Below are 21,088 nucleotides of genomic sequence, written 5' to 3'. Positions count from 1 at the left end.
AATAACTTAAAGCCTATCATATAGTTGAAATACTTACTCCAAAATCTCTGGTTCTCCAAGTAATCAAACTAATCTCTTTAGTTTTTCTTTTCTATTTGGTTTTAACAGCTTTTGTTTTAAGAAAACCTATATATTTAAGTCAAAACTTGTGTGGCTGCTTTTCTGGATAACATAAAAAAAACACTGTGGGGAAAAAAAGAGGTTGCTTCTAAACAGTCTAAATCAAACTCTTCTCTTTGCAGTAATATAAATACAGGCCAAACAAAAGAAAAAACAGAACCCATTCATTTTTAGAAACATATAAACACAGAAATTTAGAATTAAATCAGATTTTGCAACATTACAGAGACTGTCAAGTCCAATTTTAAATTTCAAGAGACTGAGGTCCAAAAAGTGAACTTTTCTGAGGGTAGCTAGTGATAGATGGATTTAGAATCCAGGCCTCCCAAATAATTAATGAGGTTTTTGTCACTCCTACTAAGTAAACCACAGGACAGGTTCCCAAGTATTTCAAACTTCAAACATAAGTTTGAAGTTGATTCAAACGTATGAATCAAACTAAAGCAAAAGATACACACACAAGCTGGAATGAGCCAAATCTAGTAAGATAAAATTTAATATATTAAGTCCAGTACTTGAATCCAAACAAAAATCCTAAAAACAAAATGAAAAGCCCTATTACTCTAAACAGTTTTTTAAAGAGTATTTGAAGATTTTACATATTTAATTTGTAACTAGGATGGGAAGTTAGAAATTTTTCTCTTTCAGTGCCAAAACCTTAGTATCTGCAAAATATGTTAAAAAGAGAACTAAACCACTAATCCTGCTGGGCTAATTTTATTTTATTTATTTATTTATTTTTTATTGTTTGGAGACAGAGTCTCGCTCTGTCACCCAGGCTGGAGTGCAGTGGCGCGATCTCGGCTCACTGCAAGCTCTTTCTCCCGGGTTCACGCCATTCTCCTGCCTCAGCCTCTCCGAGTAGCTGGGACTACAGGCGCCCGCCACCACGTGCTGGGCTAATTTTAAACTTAACTCTTACCTGTGGAATAGCGGAAATATGTATATAATATAATATATGTAAATGTGTTAAAATGTCAACATTTGAGATTCCTGTCCTCCATCATTTCTAGTAAGGACAGAAATTAAAACTTTGTTCTGAAAAGGATCTTATTCTTCAGCTGTTTGTGCAGAAATAATCTCATTTTATTTGCTTTCAAAAATTTAATTTCTGGCTGGGGGCAGTGGCTCATGCCTGTAATCCCAGCACTTTGGGAGTCTGAGGCGGGCGGATCACCTGAGGTTGAGAGTTCGAGACCAGCCTGGCCAACGTGGTGAAACTGTCTATACTAAAAATACAAAAATTAGCCAGGCATGGTGGCTGCTGCCTGTAATCCCAGCTCCCAGGAGGCTGAGGCTTGAGAATCACTTTAACCTGGGAGGCAGAGGCTGCAGTGAGCCAAGATGGCGCCACTGCACTCCAGCCTGGGTGACAGAGCGAGACTCTGTCTCAAAATAAATAAATAAATAAATAAATAACTTCTAAAATATTTTAAAAGAATGTTGCTCAATTCTGGGCACAGGGGATTTTGATCTGCAATTAGCTAGAAAATTTGGAGTCACTAAAGTCTTATGTCCCTATCATGCTTAAGATATTGTCAACATGTATTAGCATACGTACTAGGAGCCACTGACTATGCTAAGTACTTTCATATAATTTCTCAGTTAATTAACCTAATTTAGGCTAGGATTTATGATAAGGACCTTTGCACTACCTCACTTTGGCCCAGTTACATAAAATTCTTACATATTCACTTGCCTTCTACAACTCACACGGCAGCAAGTTAATGAGCATTTAAGAAACCACAGGTAAGTGTACTAGATACCCAGATAGGTATCTAGAAACACCTACTACCTAACCAAAAATTTCTACATGGAAATCTCAGAGTGAGACTTTAGGAAATAAGTGCTTAGAGGCCACTGTAGGGCCAGGTGTGGTAGTTCACATCTGTAATCCCAACACTTTGGAAGGCTGGGCACTAGGATTGCTTGAGGCCAGTTAAGAACAGTTTAGGCGACATAGCAAAACCCCACCTCTACAAAAAATAAAATAAAATAGAGACCACTGGCCACAATCCTATTTCTTTCCTTTTCACACATAGTTGAAAACACAATTCATACCCAAAGGGAAAAAAAGCATTATATTAAAAAGACACCTGCACTTGTATGTTGATCGCAGCACTATTCACGATAGCAAAGTCATGGAACCCACCTAAGTGTCTACCAACAGATGATCAGACAAAGAAAATGGGGTGTATATATACACTGTGGAATACAAATGAAATGTTAAAAAAGAATGAAATCATGTCTTTTGTAGCAACATGAATGGAGCTGGAGGCCATTATCCTAAGTGAACTCAGAGGCAGAAAATCATATATCGCATGTTCTCACTTACAAGTGGGTACACATGGACATTAAGATGGAGATAACAGACACTGGGAACTCCAAAAAGGGGTAGGATGGGAGGAGAGTGAAGGTTTAAAAATTATCTACTGGGCACTGTGTTCAATATCTGGGTGATGGCTACACTAGAAGCCCAGTCTCCATCATTACTCATGCAATACCCACGTAACAAATAAGCCTATGTACCCTCTGAATCTAAAATTAAAAAAAAAAAAAAAATTCAACATCATTGCTGGCACATAAGACATAATTAAGTAGTAAACCTTATGTAAATAACAGATAGTTCACAGAACCTGGCTATTTCATGAAATGCATCTCATGAAGCAGAAATGAGTAAATCTTTTAGAAAAAGAAAAAGCTGCACTTGATTTACGTAATTATAGCCTTCACAAATAAACCTATTATAAAATACATAAAATGACAAAGTTTTACAAATATTTATAGTTTACATAATTTATTTTCTGAATATAAAAAAGTATTTACGATTTACTATTATGAATTTGGAAACCCTTCTGAAGACAGAAACAGTCATTTGAAAGCTACATATGAGCTTCTGTTACTGGGTCCCCTTTTAATCAACTACAGACTGTGACTCTATTTCCAATCTCCTAAGACTATTAAATGTTTTTCTGTCAACAAGTGAAATAGCACCCTGAATTGTATACTACAGTTTAAAAATAAACAGGCCCTATATATTATAAAAAGAACCTGATGTGTACATCTAACCTCCCCCACACTCATTATTGGGGAATAACAAAAAATTGGTAGGTGAATAAATGACCTGAAAGAAAAGTAAATCCTATGCAAAAAAATAAAGTAACAATAATAGGTGACTATTGGTGGGAAATGTCGCAAAATGAAGTCGATTAGCTAGGCACTAAGTCAGAGATAGAATCTCAATTATTTGTATCAGGACCCTTTTAAACTTTTTATTTTTTTTTTTTTTCAGACAGTCTCGCTCTGTCACCCTGGCTGGAGTACAGTGGCGCAATCTCAGCTCACTGCAACCTCCGCCTCTCGGGTTCAAGCAATTTTCCCACTTCAGCTTCCTGAGTCGCTAGGATTACAGGCACGTGCCACCGTGCCTGGCTAATTTTTGTATTTTTAGTAGAGATGGAGTTTTGCCATGTTGGTCAGGCTGATCTCAAACTCCTGACCACAAGTGATCCTCCTGGCCTTGGCCTCCCAAAGCGCTGGGATTACAGGCGTGAGCCACCACACCCGGCGTAAATTCTTAAGAATTACACAGAGGCCAGGTACAGTGGCTCACATCTATAATCTCAGCACTTTGGGAGGGTGAGGAGGATCACTTGAGGCCAGGAGTTTGAGACCAGCCTGGGCAACACAGTGAGATCCTGTCTGTATATAAAAAATAAAATAAATTTTTAAAAATTATGGAGGACCCTGAAGAGCTTTTATTATGCAGGTTATGTTCATCAATATTTACTATAATTATAATTGAAACCAAGACTCGTGAAAATATTTATGAATTCATTTTAAGTCATTTTATGTTTATGTACCTATTTTTTAAGAGAAACAGCTATATGATCCAAAATTTTAAACTTTTAGAAAAAAGAGTAGCCCCTTTTACATTTTTGCAAATCTCAACACCTGGCTTAACAAACGACAACTAGATACTCATTTATCTTTTTGGGCATTCAGTTTGTTGCAATATGTTCTTTAGGCAAAAGTACATGAAAAAAAAACACAGCCTCACACTAACATCAAACTAGAAAAAGGAAAACCTCATAAATGCCTGTAAGAGGGTCTCAGGGACTTCCAGAGGTCCACAAACCATACTCGGAGATCCACAACACTAAGTATATAGTAGCTGCTCAATAAACTTAGTGATTGATATGGAAATAACAAAAGCAGTTATGCAGAAAGCTGAGTATAGTCTACTGTTACAAGTAAGACAAGTACTTAAAAAGCATGCTTACTATACTGTTAGGGTGTAAAGGATTAACATGATAAATATAGTATAAAACTCCTATTTTGCAACTCAAGGAGACAATAAAATCACCTTCATATAGCAAATAGCCACATACTCGTATACATCCCAATAATAACAGTATCTCTCAAAGTGGAAGAAAAGATACTTTTAACCCTTTCCCCATTTAGAAAAAAATGCACAGCTTGCTGCCAGGACTCATTTAATTTTACATAAACACGCTCTTTGAGGCCGAAGTAAATCTGATTTTCGAGGTGAAAATAAAATATAAAAACTGTTCTTGGAGTTATTTCTAAACAGAACATCAGAATTGTTTGAATCATCAGATTCGTCTTTTTCAAAAAAAAAATCAGATTCAACAAATGAATCTTCGGGCAACAACTGTTCGAGAATGACAATATCATGTGCAGGAATGCTATGTTTTCTAGGATTTGACATTTTCAGTGATTAAGAATTACTATATTTTGTAAATGAAAATGCCACTATTAAAACCAGAATGCTATAAACAGAATGATGTCTTTTGTTTCCACAGTCAATATGCCACAGCAATGCAAAAATAATAATAAAAGCTAGGTATTTTGTGGCAAAGTTATCTCAAGGTAAACACTGCAGCCAAGCACTACTGGCTAGTATTCGCAAGACAGACAGGAGAAGGGTTAAATATAGCTGCATTGGCCAGGTGTGATGGCTCACGCCTGTAATCCGAACACTTTGGGAGGCCAGGGCGGGCGGATCACCTGAGGTCAGGAGTTTGAGACTGGCCTGGCCAACATGGTGAAACCTGTTTCTACTAAAAATACAAAAAATTAGTCGAGTGTGGCAGTGCGTGCCTGTAATCCCAGCTACTGGGAAGGCTGAGGCAGGAGAATCGCTTGAACCTGGAAGGTGGAGGTTGCAATGAGCCGAAATCACACCATTGCACTCCAGCTTGGGCAACAAGAGTGAAACTCTGTCTCAAATAATAATAATAAAAAATAGCTGCAACATCGATACATATAATAGGCAAATTCATAAAGAGTAGAATAGTGGTTACTATTTTAACCACTATTAAAAGTGGTTAGGAAGGAATATGGGGAGTTACTGTTCAATGGGTTCAGAGTTTCTGTTTGGGATGATGAAAAAGTTCTGGAAATGGATAGTGGTAACTGCTGCATAACACTGCGAATATACTTAATGCCAATGAATTGTACACTTAAAAATTGTTAAAACTGGCCGGGCACAGTGACTCATGCCTGTAATCCCAGCACTTTGGGAGGCCGAGGCAGGTGGATCACCTCAGGTTGGGAGTTCGAGACTGGCCTGACCAACATGGAGAACCCCCCTCTACTAAAAATACAAAAAATTGGGCTGCGCACGGTGGCTCACGCCTGTAATCCCAGCACTTTGGGAGGCTGAGGCGGGTGGATCACAAGGTCAGGAGATCGAGACCATCCTGGCTAAAACGGTGAAACCTCGTTTCTACTAAAAACACAAAAAATTAGCTGGGCGTGATGGCGGGCGCCTATAGTCCCAGCTACTCGGGAGGCTGAGGCAGGAGAATGGCGTGAACCCGGGAGGCGGAGCTTGCAGTGAGCTGAGATCGCGCCACTGCACTCCAGCCTGGGCGACAGAGCAAGACTCCGCCTCAAAAACAAACAAACGAACAAACAAAATTAGCCGGACGTGGAGGCACATGCCTGTAATCCCAGCTACTCAGGAGGGTGAGACAGGAGAATCACTTGAACCCAGGAGGCAGAGGTTGCGGTGAGCCGAGATCATGCCACTGCACTCCAGCTTGGGCAACAAGAGTGAAACTCCATCTCAAAAAATAAATATTTTTTTTTTATGTTAAATGGTGAATTTTATGTTATGTATATTCTACCTCAATTTTAGAAACACAAATACTAAATTGTATAAAAAGCTAAAACACAGGCTACTTAAAAATATAAAAGGCTGGGCCAGGTGCGGTGGCTCAAGCCTATAATTCCAACACTTTGGGAGGCTGAGGCGGGCGGACTGCCCGAGCTCAGGAGTTCAACACCAGCCTGGGCAACACAGTGAAACCCCTTCTCTACTAAAAATACAAAAAATCAGCTGGGCATGGCAATGCACACCCGTAGTCCCAGCTAATTGGGAGGCTGAGGCAGAAGAATTGCTTGAATCTGGGAGGTGTAGGTTGCAGTGAGCTGAGATCGCGCCACTGCATTGCAGCCTGGGCGACAGAAAGAGACTCCGACTCAAAAAAACAAACAAATAAAAGGTTGCACTAAAACCACAAGATATAAAGTCCCAATTACTTTTGTTTACTTTAAATGTACTTAATAGTACATTTAAACAAAATAAATATTTCAAAAAATAGAGGGTACAAACACCAGCTTGAACTATTAAGGGAACTAAATATCTGAAAAATGGAATTGTGAAGAATATCTTTTTACTTACCTGCAACATGCTGACTATCTCAACTTTGTTGAAGAAAATAAAAGACGTAAGAGTAGAAAGAAAATTCTCTTCAAAAACAGATGGTGTGGGCAAAATGATGTCCTGAATGTACTGTACCCTGTAAGTCTGATGTATTTTTTGCCTTAGTTCAGAGTCTGTTATTGGTATAACTTCCTTGAACTTTGCAGTTTTGGTCAAGAATTCTCTATGTCTTTTTGGCTGAGCCAAAGCAGGGTCATATTCAAGGCATCCTACGACATCCATGATACACTCATCAGAAAACATTACCTCAAAAAGAGTTGCCTTATTTAGGAATAAGATTCCTCTAATAATTTCATACAAATGGTGTAAGCCTTCAGTGTTTTCTAGGTTCTCGCAAGCTTGGAACAGCTGCAATAGTTTTTTAATATAGCCTTCATTTTCCAAGGCGAGAGCCAGCTTCTCCCTACGGATAGGTGAGGAAAGCACTGAGGTAACTAAGTCAGCAATCTCTTCAAGTTTATTGAGTTCACACGTGGGCAGGTCAATCAGATGACTAGTTTCAGGCATTTCTTCAAATCGTTCTTCTTCAGATTCATCAATGAGGTCCTGTGTGACTTCCACTGATGGGTCTTTACCTTGAACCTAAAAATATCCAAGTATACAGCTAATTACCTTAAAATATAAAATAATTCAAAATTTTGGAAATCAAATCATTTGGAAATGCCTGGCTAGTCACTACTAATTAAAAGTGAAGTCTAGGCCAGGCACGGTGGCTCACGCCTGTAATCCCAGCACTTTAGGTAGCTGAGCAGGTGGGTCATTTGAGGTCAGGAGTTCAAAACCAGCCTGGGCAACATGGTGAAACCCCGTCTCTACTAAAAATACAAAAATCAGCCAGGTGTGGTGGTATACGCCTGTAATCTCAGCTACTCAGGTGGCTGAGGCAGGAGAATCGCTTGAACCTGGAAGGTGGAGGTTGCAGTGAACTGAGATCGTACCACTGCACTCCAGCCTGGGAGACAAAGCAAGACTCTGTCTCAAAAAATAAAATAAAAAATTAAAATAAAATAAATAAAATAAAATGAATTATCTTTCAGCTTGGTCCTTGAATGACTCTCATGAGTAGGGCCCCTTCCCCTATTGGTCAAACAGCATTAAAGAGAAATCAACTTTTGTTGTGACAAGCCATTGAAATTTTGGGATTGTATTACTACAACACAATCTGATCATAACATCTCAAAGACAGCCAATGAACTCTGCTGTATGGATTCACAATAAATCCACACTATCAATAGGGTTTTTCAATAAAAATTCTCTAGTCTATAATCCTATCGTCATCCCTTACAGCTGCTGCTTTAAATATTTTTTTCACTTTCCAACTTCTCAAACATTACCTTCACCTTTAAGTCTCAGAAGAGGCTTCCTTTGAATAAAAAGCCCATCAGTACTCAACTTTCTCTAATATTTCTCCATCTCACAACTTACCTTCGCACATTTCCTTCATTCATTTCAAAGGAAATGTCCATACCATTTCCTAAGGTTAACATTTCCATATGTACTTCTAAACTTACACTTTCTCAAAGCTAAACGTATAAAAATTATCTTTGCTCTTGTTTTTATAACTTATTTCTCTCCAATGCTTCCTTCTATTTCATCATTCTCCATTCCCCTTAAGACACTCTGAACTATCTGAACCATCAAACTTTTTCAGGGAAGCTTTTTTGTTCTATTTTCTCATTATAAGGGGTGGTGGCTCACGCCTGTAATCCCAGCACTTTGGGAGGCCAAGGTGGGTGGATCACCTGAGGTCGGGAGTTCAAGACCAGCCTGACCAACATGGAGAAACCCCATCTCTACTAAAAGCACAAAATTAGCTGGGCATGCTGGCGCATGCCTGTAATCCCAGCTACTCGAGAGGCTGAGGCAGCAGAACTGCTTGAACCCGGGAGGCGGAGGCTGCAGTGAGCCGAGATCACACCACTGCACTCCAGCCCAGGCAACAAGAGCGAAACTCTGTCTCAAAAAAAAAAAAAAAAAGGTGGGTGGGGGGGGTGCAGTTAAGAAATAAGTAATATGGCGCTTATTGAAATCGAAATTGTTCTTTCAAAGATCGGCAATGACTTCCCAGAACTGAAAAAGTAAAACATGAGATATGATTTTGTGAAATATCATGCAGTAGTTAGGAGCAAAAAACTAAACATATATTCAGCAACATGCATAGATTTTAAGTAGAGTACTGAGTTGTACAGTAAAGAGTTAACTTTGCTGGACCATCAGAGTGGCTATATCTAATATCCCTTCCAAAGGTGCAAAAGTCTGAATAAAAATCAATGACAAAGAAAAAAAATAAAATTAAAAAAAAATGACAAATGGAAAGGAGAAACAGTAAAAGAAGGAAAAAACAAGAAAAAATGAGTATTGTAACAAGGAAAATTCAGTATTAACATTGGTGCCTAAGCTGGGCGCTGTGGCTCATGCCTGTAATCCCAGCACTTTGGGAGGCTGAGGCAGGCAGATCACGAGCTCAGGAGTTCGAGACCAGCCTGCGCAACATGGTGAAACCTCGTCTCTACAAAAAATACAAAAATTAGCCAGGCATGGTGGCACGTGCCTGTAGTCCCAGCTATTAGGGAGGCTGAAGTGAGAGAATCCTTTCAGCCTGGGAGGCAGAGGTTGCAGTGAGCTTAGATCATACCACTGCATTCTAGCCTGGGGAGAGCCAGACCATGTCTCAAAAAAAAAAAAAAAAAAGCAGTGATGCCTCAAGAAAGGCTGAAGGCAAGAGATGACATTGTCTCTTGGCTCAGTTATAACAGATGCCTGGAAGGGTGAAGCAATAGGTTTGCCAAGACCACCCCTCCTCTTAAAACCTGACAAGGTCAAATGAGAGCCTGTAAGCTTCGAAGAGTGACACTGCTCTGGGAGACGTTTTGTCATACAATATGATGATGAACCAGACCAACTGTTTTTTTCTTTTTTTTTTTTTTTGAGACAGAGTCTCACTCTGTAGCCCAGGCTGGAGTGCAATGGCGTGATCTCGGCTCACTGCAAGCTCCGCCTCCTGGGTTCATGCCATTCTCCTGCCTCAGCCTCCCAAGTAGCTGGGACTACAGGTGCCCACCATCATGCCCGGCTAATGTTTTGTATTTTTAGGAGAGATGGGGTTTCACCATGTTAGCCAGGATGGTCTTGATCTCCTGACCTCGTGATCCTCCTGCCTCAGCCTCCCAAAGTGCTGGGATTACAGGTGTGAGCCACTGCGCCTGGTCCCAGACCAACTGTTAATGACTACGTGGGATTCCAGTAATGTGCTAGAATCTACCAATTCTTACTTTTCAGGTTACATCTACTACCATACTGTGATATAGAGTAATACTAGTATTGTTGATCCAACTACCTTATCTATATAAATATTATAACACTGATAATGATGATCAAATGTATTGGGAGACTGAGTTAAAGCTTCTTGAGGATGTAATGCTGATAGAAAAATCACTGGCCCATACTGCAGTTATTTGAATAATTAAACTAAACTAAGAAAAATGAAAGTCACTGGCCCTACAGAATCATGGTCTGGAACCTAAGGAGAAAAAAATCACTAGACTGACAAAAAGCTGGATTTTGCTGACTATCAGTTTCTATGGTATACAGTTCTGTACAAGTTTATCATAAGGTACAATCTGCAGATCAAGGAGAGAAATAAGAAATCAAAGCAGTACAAAAATACAAAAGGTATGACATGGTTTTATAGGAAAAGTTAGTTGTTTCTTTAAACCTATCTCTACTCCACACTTGCCCCAAATGCTAATATATTCATACTGATATTATTTCTCTATCTGTGATATAAATCCTATGCTAAATGTAGATGCTCACACAAATATGATCATTTTGGTGTAAGACAGTCTTGGTCAAGGAGTGGCCTGTGCAGTAAAGGACTGACCTTGCCAAAGGAAAAGTTTGGCCCTTATCTAGCTCCAGAGAGGTAAACTCTAAGCACTCAGAATATCCTGCTTCATAATAGTGTTGTTTACCTGGGGGCCTTCACCTATGCCAGACATACTATGCTAACAATGTGGTATGTGGTGGGGGCCTTGGACCACAAGATATTCTTGACCTTTGGAGGTGCTGGAATAAGGTCAGCCACACAGGTGGTCATCCATGCTTACGTAAACTCTAATCCCCAATGAAAACCCTGGACACGAAGGTTTGGGTAAACTTACCTAGTTGCTGCCATATATCACTGCTGGGAGAAGTGCGTGCTGTCTGCATGATTCCACCAGGAGAGAGAATTGGAAGCTCAAGCCTGAAACTCTCCTAGACCCTGCCCTATGCACCTTTTCCCACTGGTTATTTGAATCTGTATCATTTTGCTATAATAAACTGTAACTGTGAGTATAACAGCTTTGCTGAATTCTGTGAGTCTTTCCAGTGAATTATGGAAATTGAGAGTGCTCTTGGAGACCTCCTGAACTACCTAAGTGAAAACAGTAATAAACAAATTTCCACAAAAATTTCTAGGACGAATACATTTTTTTTTTTTTTTTTTTGAGAGAGAGTCTTACTCTGTCGCTCAGGCTAGAGTGCAATGGCATTATCTTGGCTCACTGAAACCTCCCTCAGAGGTTCCAGCTATTCTCCTGCCTCAGTCACCCTAGTGGCTGGGACTACAGGCATGCGCTACCACGCCCAGCTAATTTTTGTACTTTGAGTAGAGATGAGGTTTCACCGTGTTAGCCAGGCTGGTCTCGAACTCCTGATGTCAGGTGATCCGCCTGCCTTGGCCTCCCAAAGCGCTAGGATTACAGGCGTGAGTAACTGCGTCCGGATGGACAAATACATTTTTTTTTTTTTTTTTTTTTTTTTTTTGAGACGGAGTCTCGCTCTTTCGCCCAGGCTGGAGTGCAGTGGCGCAATCTCGGCTCACTGCAAGCTCCGCGTCCCGGGTTCACGCCATTCTCCTGCCTCAGCCTCTCCGAGTAGCTGGGACTACAGGCGCCCGCCACCACGCCCGGCTAATTTTTTGTATTTTTTAGTAGAGACGGGGTTTCACCGTGGTCTCGATCTCCTGACCTTGTGATCCGCCCGCCTCGGCCTCCCAAAGTGCTGGGATTACAAGCGTGAGCCACCGCGCCCGGCCGACAAATACATTTATATCCAAGAACATGTATTAAAAAGTAGGTGTTGACATATAGGGGTGGGGTAGTAGGATGGGACAAGGTATAATCTAATATAGTAATCACTGGAATAAATTATCTACCATATAAATTTATGTTCTAGCAGATATATAAATCAATATCCTAGTTCTAAATAAGAGATGTTTGTCTTCTGCATTATAGTTACATTTTCTGTAAATCTAAAACTGTTCTAAAATAAAAGGTTTCTTTTAAAAAAATTCTAGTTACTTAAGAGTTACCACATATTCAGGCCGGGCGCGGTGGCTCACGCTTGTAATCCCAGCACTTTGGGAGGCCGAGGCGGGCGGATCACGAGGTCAGGTGATCGAGACCACGGTGAAACCCCATCTCTACTAAAAATACAAAAAAATTAGCCGGGCGTGGTAGCGGGCGCCTGTAGTCCCAGCTACTCGGAGAGGCTGAGGCAGGAGAATGGCGTGAACCCGGGAGGCGGAGCTTGCAGTGAGCCGAGATTGCGCCACTGCACTCCAGCCTGGGCGACAGAGCGAGACTCCGTCTCAAAAAAAAAAATAAAAAAAGAGTTACCACATATTCTATATATCCTGCCTGCTACACTCTAAGTTCCACATAAACTGAAGTCATGAATACTGTTGATCATTAGTGCCTGGTACAGTATGCATAAACATTAGGCAAACATATGACCAAATATTTATGTTTTTAATCTAAAAGCTTGACTTAATTACTTAATCTTCTTTTGGTTTGTTTAAAGTACTTGCCATTTTATAATATAAGGTATTAATTATGAGTATATGTTATCAAAATCTAAAGTGGTAAAACAAAACTATGACAAAGTTGTTTTTAAAAACTTAAAGTAAAATAATTTGCTGTAGAATATAAAAAATTTCAAGTTAGATTATCAAGTCTCACATTAAGACACTATCTCTCCACATCCTAACACATATGTTTGAAGTAAAAAGGAAACAAAAATTCAAGAAAAGATGCAAACATTAAGTTAAATATTATAAAAAGAAACTTACCTGACAAATCTTTTCCCAGATCTCATCACAGCCAGCTTTCTCCTGAAAACTCAGAGCCAAATCATAGTTCTCTGCTTCTGACCAAACAATTAATGTATCCTGTTTAAAAATAAATATTTCTACATCATCATACTAGAAAAGAGATATCTATAAAGTATAAATAGAAATCAAGAGGACTGGAAACAACACAGCAATGACATATGTCCCGATATGAGTAATTAATGTATATCTGATTGGCATTATTAGTAATATATTGGCAATACAATAGTAGCTTTGATACTAAAAATGACATTGAGCAATTTTCTAAAACAAAAAATATTAAAACAGGTTAGTAGGCTCTGACTCATGTTACTCAAATAATATTTATAAAAAGGCTAGCCATTCTTGGCCAAAACTGTAACAAAGACATTCCAACCATCTACATTCCATTCCATCTACATTCCATCACACCTTCCAACCATTACAGGTGTGAGCCAGGCACGGTGGCTCACACCTGTAATCCCAGCACTTTGGGAGGCTGAGGCAGGCGGATCACCTGAGGTCAGGAGTTTGAGACCAGTCTGGCCAACATGGTTGAAACCCCATCTCTACTAAAAATACCAGAATTAGCCGGGTATGGTAGCAGGCGCCTGTAATCCCAACTACTCGGGAGGCTGAGGCAGGAGAATCGCTCGAACCCGGGAGGTGGAGATTTCACTGAGCGAGATTGCATCATTGCACTCCAGCCTGGGGTACAATAGCGAGACTTTGTCTCAAAAAAAAAAAAAGTAAAAAAAAATTATCTTTGTAATAACTGAACTTTTTGAGAGGGGTAACTTCTTGTCAGATCTATTACATCATTGTTTCTGCTTTGTCGCATGGTTGACAGTTTACACTAGCAGCAAATGTAAATTTAACCATTATCTAGTTCATTTGTACTTATATCATCATCAACCTCTTTTAAGGCACCTATCCATTTTGTTTGAGTTAGGATAGTTTAAGTTACAAAATATTTGCAGTTATCTCCACATATAGGCTACAATAATTCACAAAAGGTGGGTACAAGAATATAGAAATAAACAGTTTCTCATACCACACTCTCACAACACAAATCACTGCTGTCACCTTCATCACCAAGAAGTGTGAGGATTTCTCCCCATCAATAATCAATCAGTTCCATATTAGACACCAGGTGGGTGTTGTCCAATTCACCTTTGACACTGTTTACCTGGAGACACTGTCAGATACCACAGCTGAGGGCTCGGCCCTACAAGACTGCCTCCTACTTCTAATGCCAATTGCAAGCCTGGGTTGCTTCCATCCAAATGGCTATAAATCAGGCTTCCCATGACCCCCTCCTTGGATTTGATTAACTTGCTAAAGTAGCTCACAAAACGCAGGGAAACAGTTATATTTACTAGTTTATTATAATATAAAGGATATTTTAAAGGATACAAACGAAGAAAGGTATAGAGCAAGGTATGGGGTAAGAGGCTCAAAGGTTGCATTACCTCCCTGGGTACATCATCCTCCAGGAACTTCCACTTAGTTATCTGGGAGCTCTCCAAACCCAGTCCTACTGGGCTGTTATGGGGGCTTCATTAAACAGATATAATTAAGTAAATCACTGGCCACTGGTGATTAATAAACCCTCAGCCCCTCTCCCTTTCTGAAGGATGGCAGATGGGGTTCAAAGCTGCAATCTTCAACCATGCCTTGGTCCTTCTGGTGACTAGATCTATAGATAGTACTATCTACAGTCAGGTCAATGGATATTACTAACAGAATGAAATCCAAAACCCTTTATCCAGCCATCCAATGCCTTTTCCATTTTGGCTACAATCAATGTTCTGAGAGAAGGTCCAGGTAAACAATGAAATCTGAATTAAGGTAACTGAGCACCTTTTCATCATCACTTTCTTTTGCTCTTCTTTTTTTTGATACAGACTCTCACTCTGTTGCCCAGGTTGGAGTGCAGTGGTGCAATCTTGGCTCACTGCAACCTCCACCTCTGGGTTCAAGTGAATCTCCTGCCTCAGCCTCCTGAGTAGCTGGGATTACAGGCGTGTGCCACCACACCGGATAATTCTTGTATTTTTAGTAGAGACAGGGTTTCACCATGTTGGCCAGGCTGGTCTTGAACCCCCAACCTCAGGTGATCTGCCGGCCTTGGGCTCCCAAAGTGCTGGGATTACAGGTGGGAGCCACTGCACCCAGCCCCTCATTCTTAACTTTAAATTCTTTTCTCTGATCTTGTCAAAATACCAGAAACTAAATGGGGTTTATATTTAGAGTTCTTTTCCAATGATGAGGACTGACCTCGGGAAACAGTCAACAGTTACTGATCTTTCTTCTTCCTGATTACCAATAACTGATCCATCGCATGCCCTGTCAATTCTACCTTCAATATATATCACAAAATCCATCCATCTCTATCCATCTGTATCACCTCAATCCAATCCAACATTATCTTTTGCTTGGACTATGCAGCAATCTCCCAATGAGTTTCCCACTTATTGCTTCTCTTCAATTCCACAGATTGATAGTATTAAGTATTTTGGATCATGTCATCACTTTGCATAAACTCTTCAAAAGCTTACTTTAAAAATCCCAACTTGGCTGGATATGGACGCTCATGCCTGTAATCCCAGCACTTTTGGAGGCCAAGGAGGGAGAAGTGTTAAGCGCAGGAGTTTGAGACCAGCCTGGACATCATAGTGAGACCTCATCTCTACTAAAAATTAAAAAAATTAGCCAGGCATGGTGGTATGCACCTGCAGTCCCAGCTACTCAGAAGGCCTTGAGGTGGGAGGATCGCACCTAGGAGGTCAAGGCTACGTGAGACTTGATCATGCCACTGGGCTTTTGGCTGGGAGACAGTCTTATCTCAAAACCACCGCCCTGCTTCCAAAAAAATTCCAAACAAAAGAGTGACCAGCCAGAAGGAGCACTCAATGAGGTATTTCTGAATGAATAAATGTGGTCAGATCAAGACTCAGTCTTGAGCTCTGTTCTTCTCTCAATTTATAGCTATTACCTCAAAGGAGGTTACCTTGCAGCTAAAAATTCACAATTCATCTGATTTTTTTTTTTTTTTTAAAGGCTGGAGTGCAGTTGGCTATTCACAGGTGTGATCATCATGAACTACAGCCTCAAACTCCTGGTCTCAAGTGATCCTCCTGCCTCAGCCCTGAAAAGCTGGGACTACTACTGGCACGCTAGACCTTTTATGATTCTTAAATTAGAACCTCCTGCCGGAAAGTCTTACCCTATCTCTATTCCCAGATGTTCATTTTAAGACCTTTTCATGGGCTGGTGTGACGTCTCATGTCTGCATTCCCAGCACTTTGGAAGGCCAAGGTGGGTGGGCTGCTTGAGCTCGGGTGTTCAAGACCAGCCTGAGAAACATGGCAAAATCCCGTAATCTACAAAAAATTAGCCAGGCATGGTGTGCACACCTACAATCCCAGCTACTCAGGAGGCTGAGGTGGGAGCCTGAGCGCGGGAAGTTAAAGTTGCAGTGAGCCATGATCGCGCCACTGCACTCCAGCCTCAGCAACACAGCAAGACTGTGTCTCAAAAAAAACCCACAAAAAACTCTATTTATTTTACTGTAACTTCAAAGCCCAGATGGAAGAAAAAAAAAAAGCAAAGCACAAAACAGTATATAGTATGCTACCATTTATACCAACAAAAGGGAAAAAATATATACAATTGTATGCATATTTGCTTACATATGCATACCTCTAGCAAGATATATAAGAAACTGGTGATGTCAATGGCCTCTAGCAAGGGAAACTGTATGGACAGAATCTGGCGTGGGAAAAAGACTTCAATAAATACCTTTTGAATTTTTAACTGGGCTAATATATTACATACTAAAAAAAATTTTTTTAATAAGCCTCAAACCAAAAGATTAATGTAAACCTGCTCAACTTCCCACTTTCTGGAAAGAACCATCATTTTCCTGGCCAGACTCAAAAACACTACCAGTGACCTTTGATTCCTTCTCTTTAATATTTAATCATTTACCAAATTTTCCAGCACTTTCTTGAAAATATACTGGAGCTCTGTTCCTTCTTTTCAAGTCCACTTACCATGGTGGAATAGACTTTCATTTTTTGTATCTGAATTATTGCAAAAGGTCTTGCTACTCAAAGATTTTCTGCTCCACCCTATCCCTCCTCCCCAATTTATTATTCATGACATTGCCACACTCATTTCTTTAAACACAGTATCACTTCAGGCTCCTACTCAGGAACCTGTAATGTCCCCTTCTGAACCTGTGTATTATCACATTTGGGATTGGGGGGGGCGGGGAAGAAACCACTGCTACAAATAGGCTTAATACCTTTTGTAGCAAGTATATTTCCTTCCCTATCACAGTTCCTTCCACTACCACCACCAAGAATGAAGTTTTTCTTAATGATTCCAGCTTACATTAACCTCTTCCTTAATTTTCTACTGCTCTAAGTCTGTGGAACGCAAGTTTACTTTTTATATTTTGTGTTGGCACATACCTGCTGTATAATCTCAGTCAAGAATCTTACCCTTTCTGTACCTTTGTTGCCTCATGTGTGAAATGCTTTCATGGGCTTTCAGTGAAGACTGGTAAAACACTGTTATCAGCTATCTTATTATCATTCTGTATCTGTTTCATCTGTTACATCCTGCCTCCAAATAAAACTGCAACAAGGATTTTCTCAAACCCAATTAACACACAATTGTATTAAATAGGTACACATTCTTATAACTCTGGGTTTTTTTTTTTTTTTTGAGACAGTCTTGCTCTATCGCCCAGGCTGGAGTGAGGTGGCACAGTAACAGCTCACTGCAGCACTGACCTCCTGGGCTCAAGCAATTCTCCCACCTCAGATTCCCAAGCAGCTGGGACTACAGGTGTGTGTCACCATGCCCAGCTAATTTATATTTTTTGTAGCGAGAGAGTCTCAATATGTTGCCCAGGCTGGTCTTGAATTCCTGGACTAAAGTGATCCTCCTGCCTCAGCCTCCCAAAGTGTTGAGATTACAAGTGTGAGCCACTGTGCCTAGTATGACTCTTGTTTTTTATTATTATTATTTTAAGATATGTTGCCCAGGCTGGGGTGCAATGGCTACGCACAGGCACAATCATAGCACACTACAGCCTCAAACTCCTGGCCTTAAGTGATCCTCCAGCCTCAGCCTCCCAAGTAGCTGGGACCACAAGCACACACCACTATACCTGGCTTTGACTCTGCTTTTGATTTAGTCAGTATCAGTCGGACTGATTTTAAGTAACTTAAAATTTCTGTCACACCTATCAGGTATGTTATTTCATGTTGTATCATATAATGATTCTCTTCTCTTTCCAACATGTTTAAATGCTTAAGTTTATTGGGTAAGTACATCTTCTTCCATTAACGACTTCAGTACTGTGCACAGCAAGGAAGAAAGTGATATGAATCAATAACGACTTTTCAATATCCAGTCATATGACATTCAGCTTGACTCATTCTAACTCCTTTTAAGTTCACAATTTGGTACTTCATTTTTGAAAGAAAAGATGTATCTTGAGCACACAATTTAGTAGTTGGCTCATTTTAAAACTGTAATGTTAAAAGAAGAATGTTAAACATTCCCCTCTGAATTTACTCAAAAAATTTTTTTTTTGAGACAAGGCATCGCTTTGTCTCTCCGACTGGAGTGCAGTGGTACAATCATGGCTTACTACAGTCTCGACCTCCCAAGCTCAAATGATCCTCCCATCTCAGCTCCAGAAGTAGCTGGCACTATAGCTGCGTACCACCACACCTGGATAATTTTTGAATTTTTTTTTGGTAGAGACAGAGATCTTGCTATGTTGTGTAGGCTGTTCCCAAAATCCTGAGCTCAAGGGATCCTCCTGCCTTGGCCTCCCAAAGTGCTGAGATTGCAGGTGTGAGCCACCATGCCTGGCACAGTCAACATATTTTAATATAGCAAAATGGCCTATAAACATCTCATTCACTTACTCATTAAGTTTTTAATAAAAAACCCACTAATGGAAACAAAAAATTTAACCCATTACTGTAGTCCCAGCTACTGGAGAAGCTGAGATGAGAGGATCACTTGAACCTAGGAGTTCAAGCTCAGCCTGGGCATCACAGCAAGATACCATCACTGAAAACATTTTTTTTTTTTAAAAACTTTAACTCCACTAATGAACAACAGACTTCATGTAATATTTGGAAATTAATAACTTTCTAGACTAATTCACTGAATAACCTAAATGATGCCTTTTACAAAGGATAATTCTAACAAACATAGAAAAATGTTACTGTATTTGGAAACCTCAATTTGTGTAACTTCAAAAAACTACAAATTAAGCTGAATACAGTGGCTCGCACCTGTAATCCCAGCACCATGGAGGTGCTGAAGCAAAAGGATCACTTGAGGCCAGGAATTCAAGATCAGCCTGGGCCACATAGTGAGACCCCGTCTCTACAAATACAACAACAAAAAAGTTTTGTAATAAATTTTTTAAAGGTGCAAATTTAGCCTGGACAACATAATGAGACCCCATCTTTACAAATTTTTTTAAAAAATTAGTCAACTTGGCCGGGCTCGGTGGCTCACGCCTGTAATCCCAGCACTTTGGGAGGCCGAGGCAGGCAGATCATGAGGTCAGGAGATCAAGACCATCCTGGCTAACACGGTGAAACCCCATCTCTATTAAAAAATACAAAAAATTAGTTGGGTGTGGTGGTGGGCACCTGTAGTCCCAGCTACTTGGGAGGCTGAGGCAGGAGAATGGTGTGAACCCGGGAGGCGGAGCTTGCAGTGAGCAGAAATCGTGCCACTGCACTCCAGCCTGGGTGACAGAGCGAGACTCCATCTCAAAAAAAAAAAAAAAAAAAAAATTAATCAAGCATGGTGGCTCACATCCATAATCCCAGCTACTCAGAAGGCTGAAATTGGAGGACTGCTTGAGCCCAGGAGGTTGAAGCTGCAGTGAGCTGTGATCAAACCACTGTACTCCAGCCTAGGGGACAGAAGAAGACCCTCTCAAAAAAATTATTTTCAAAAGTGGAAATTGAAGATTCAGGTGAAAATATGAAAAACCATATCCATTACAAAGAAACTAAGTTTAACATAACCCCTAAATGGCCCTATGATTTCAGTTAGAAAAGTGTACTCAATTTAAACAAAAATAAACAGGTAACATCATTCACACAAGTTTTTCACTCTTCTACAGTGTTTCCATATTCTTCTCATTACCAGAGTACTCTTATACACCTGAATGTTATGTTGCAAAAAAAAAAAAAAAAAAAAAAAACCCCAATGAAAAAATAAACTATTACAAAGGCCCAAATAGTATATTATTTAAATGTGATTAACAGAAAACATTTCCAAGTGGTGTAATTTTTTTAAATAACGCAATTTTTCCAATACTTTATACTTAGTGTATACAAAAATGCTAATTATCTAGAACTAATTTTCTAGTAGAACAACATTATACATGAAATTACCTACATATCCTAATGATTCTAAAGTATTCACAGAATCACTGTGTATTTTTAACTTATGTTGGGCAACTATTTTAAATACAAACCTACTCCATAATGTGATCTTTCCAAAGTAACAACAGCTAGAAGATCTTATATGTAATCTGAGAAGAATCCATTATTAATCCATTATTACAAAACTAAATTTGTAGGGAACTGTTTATGACTTAGTTACATTTAAGAACAAAGTTCCTGATAACTTTATATTCATGCAGATAAGAGAAATATGGTAAAAAAAAAAAATTAGTATTTCTTTCCCCACAAAGAAGCAAGCAAACAAAAACAAACTAAAAGTGATTATCTGGTAAAAATTCGGTATAAAGACAGAGAGTGAGAGCTGCCTGGCTGACTTAGAAATTAAATTTACTTAAATGTCTACCTTAAAATGTCTAAAATATAGGAAACACCTTCAGGTTTTCAATTCAGGACAAATGTTTAATTTGCTTCTCCAGCAAAAAAGACACATAATATTTTCTAAACAGAGAAAAAAACTATGAATAGAATATTGAAAATTTTAAAGTATTTCAAATAACTGATCAAGAATGTGTTATATACATAAAATAATTGTTTAACAGTTAGACTTTGTAATAATAAGCT

The 21,088-nt window shown here is 39.6% G+C and overlaps 1 protein-coding gene across 14 annotated transcripts in view; it reads right to left on the bottom strand.

Moving 5' to 3' along the window:
• PPP4R3B (protein phosphatase 4 regulatory subunit 3B) overlaps positions 1–21,088 on the bottom strand; it is an 82,251-nt gene that overhangs the window by 53,109 nt on the left and 8,054 nt on the right. For all 14 annotated transcript variants that reach the window (XM_063618001.1, XM_063618006.1, XM_063618004.1 and 11 more), the window contains 2 exons: positions 12,987–13,085; positions 6,833–7,456 (listed from right to left, as the gene is read on the bottom strand). In XM_063618001.1, coding sequence (XP_063474071.1) covers positions 6,833–7,456; positions 12,987–13,085 — 723 coding nt within the window. The remainder of the gene's footprint in view (positions 1–6,832; positions 7,457–12,986; positions 13,086–21,088) is intronic.

The sequence above is a fragment of the Symphalangus syndactylus genome, chromosome 14 (assembly GCF_028878055.3).
Source record: "Symphalangus syndactylus isolate Jambi chromosome 14, NHGRI_mSymSyn1-v2.1_pri, whole genome shotgun sequence".
In the NCBI taxonomy this organism is placed as follows: domain Eukaryota; kingdom Metazoa; phylum Chordata; class Mammalia; order Primates; family Hylobatidae; genus Symphalangus; species Symphalangus syndactylus.
This window is presented reverse-complemented; position numbering and strand designations above follow the sequence as displayed.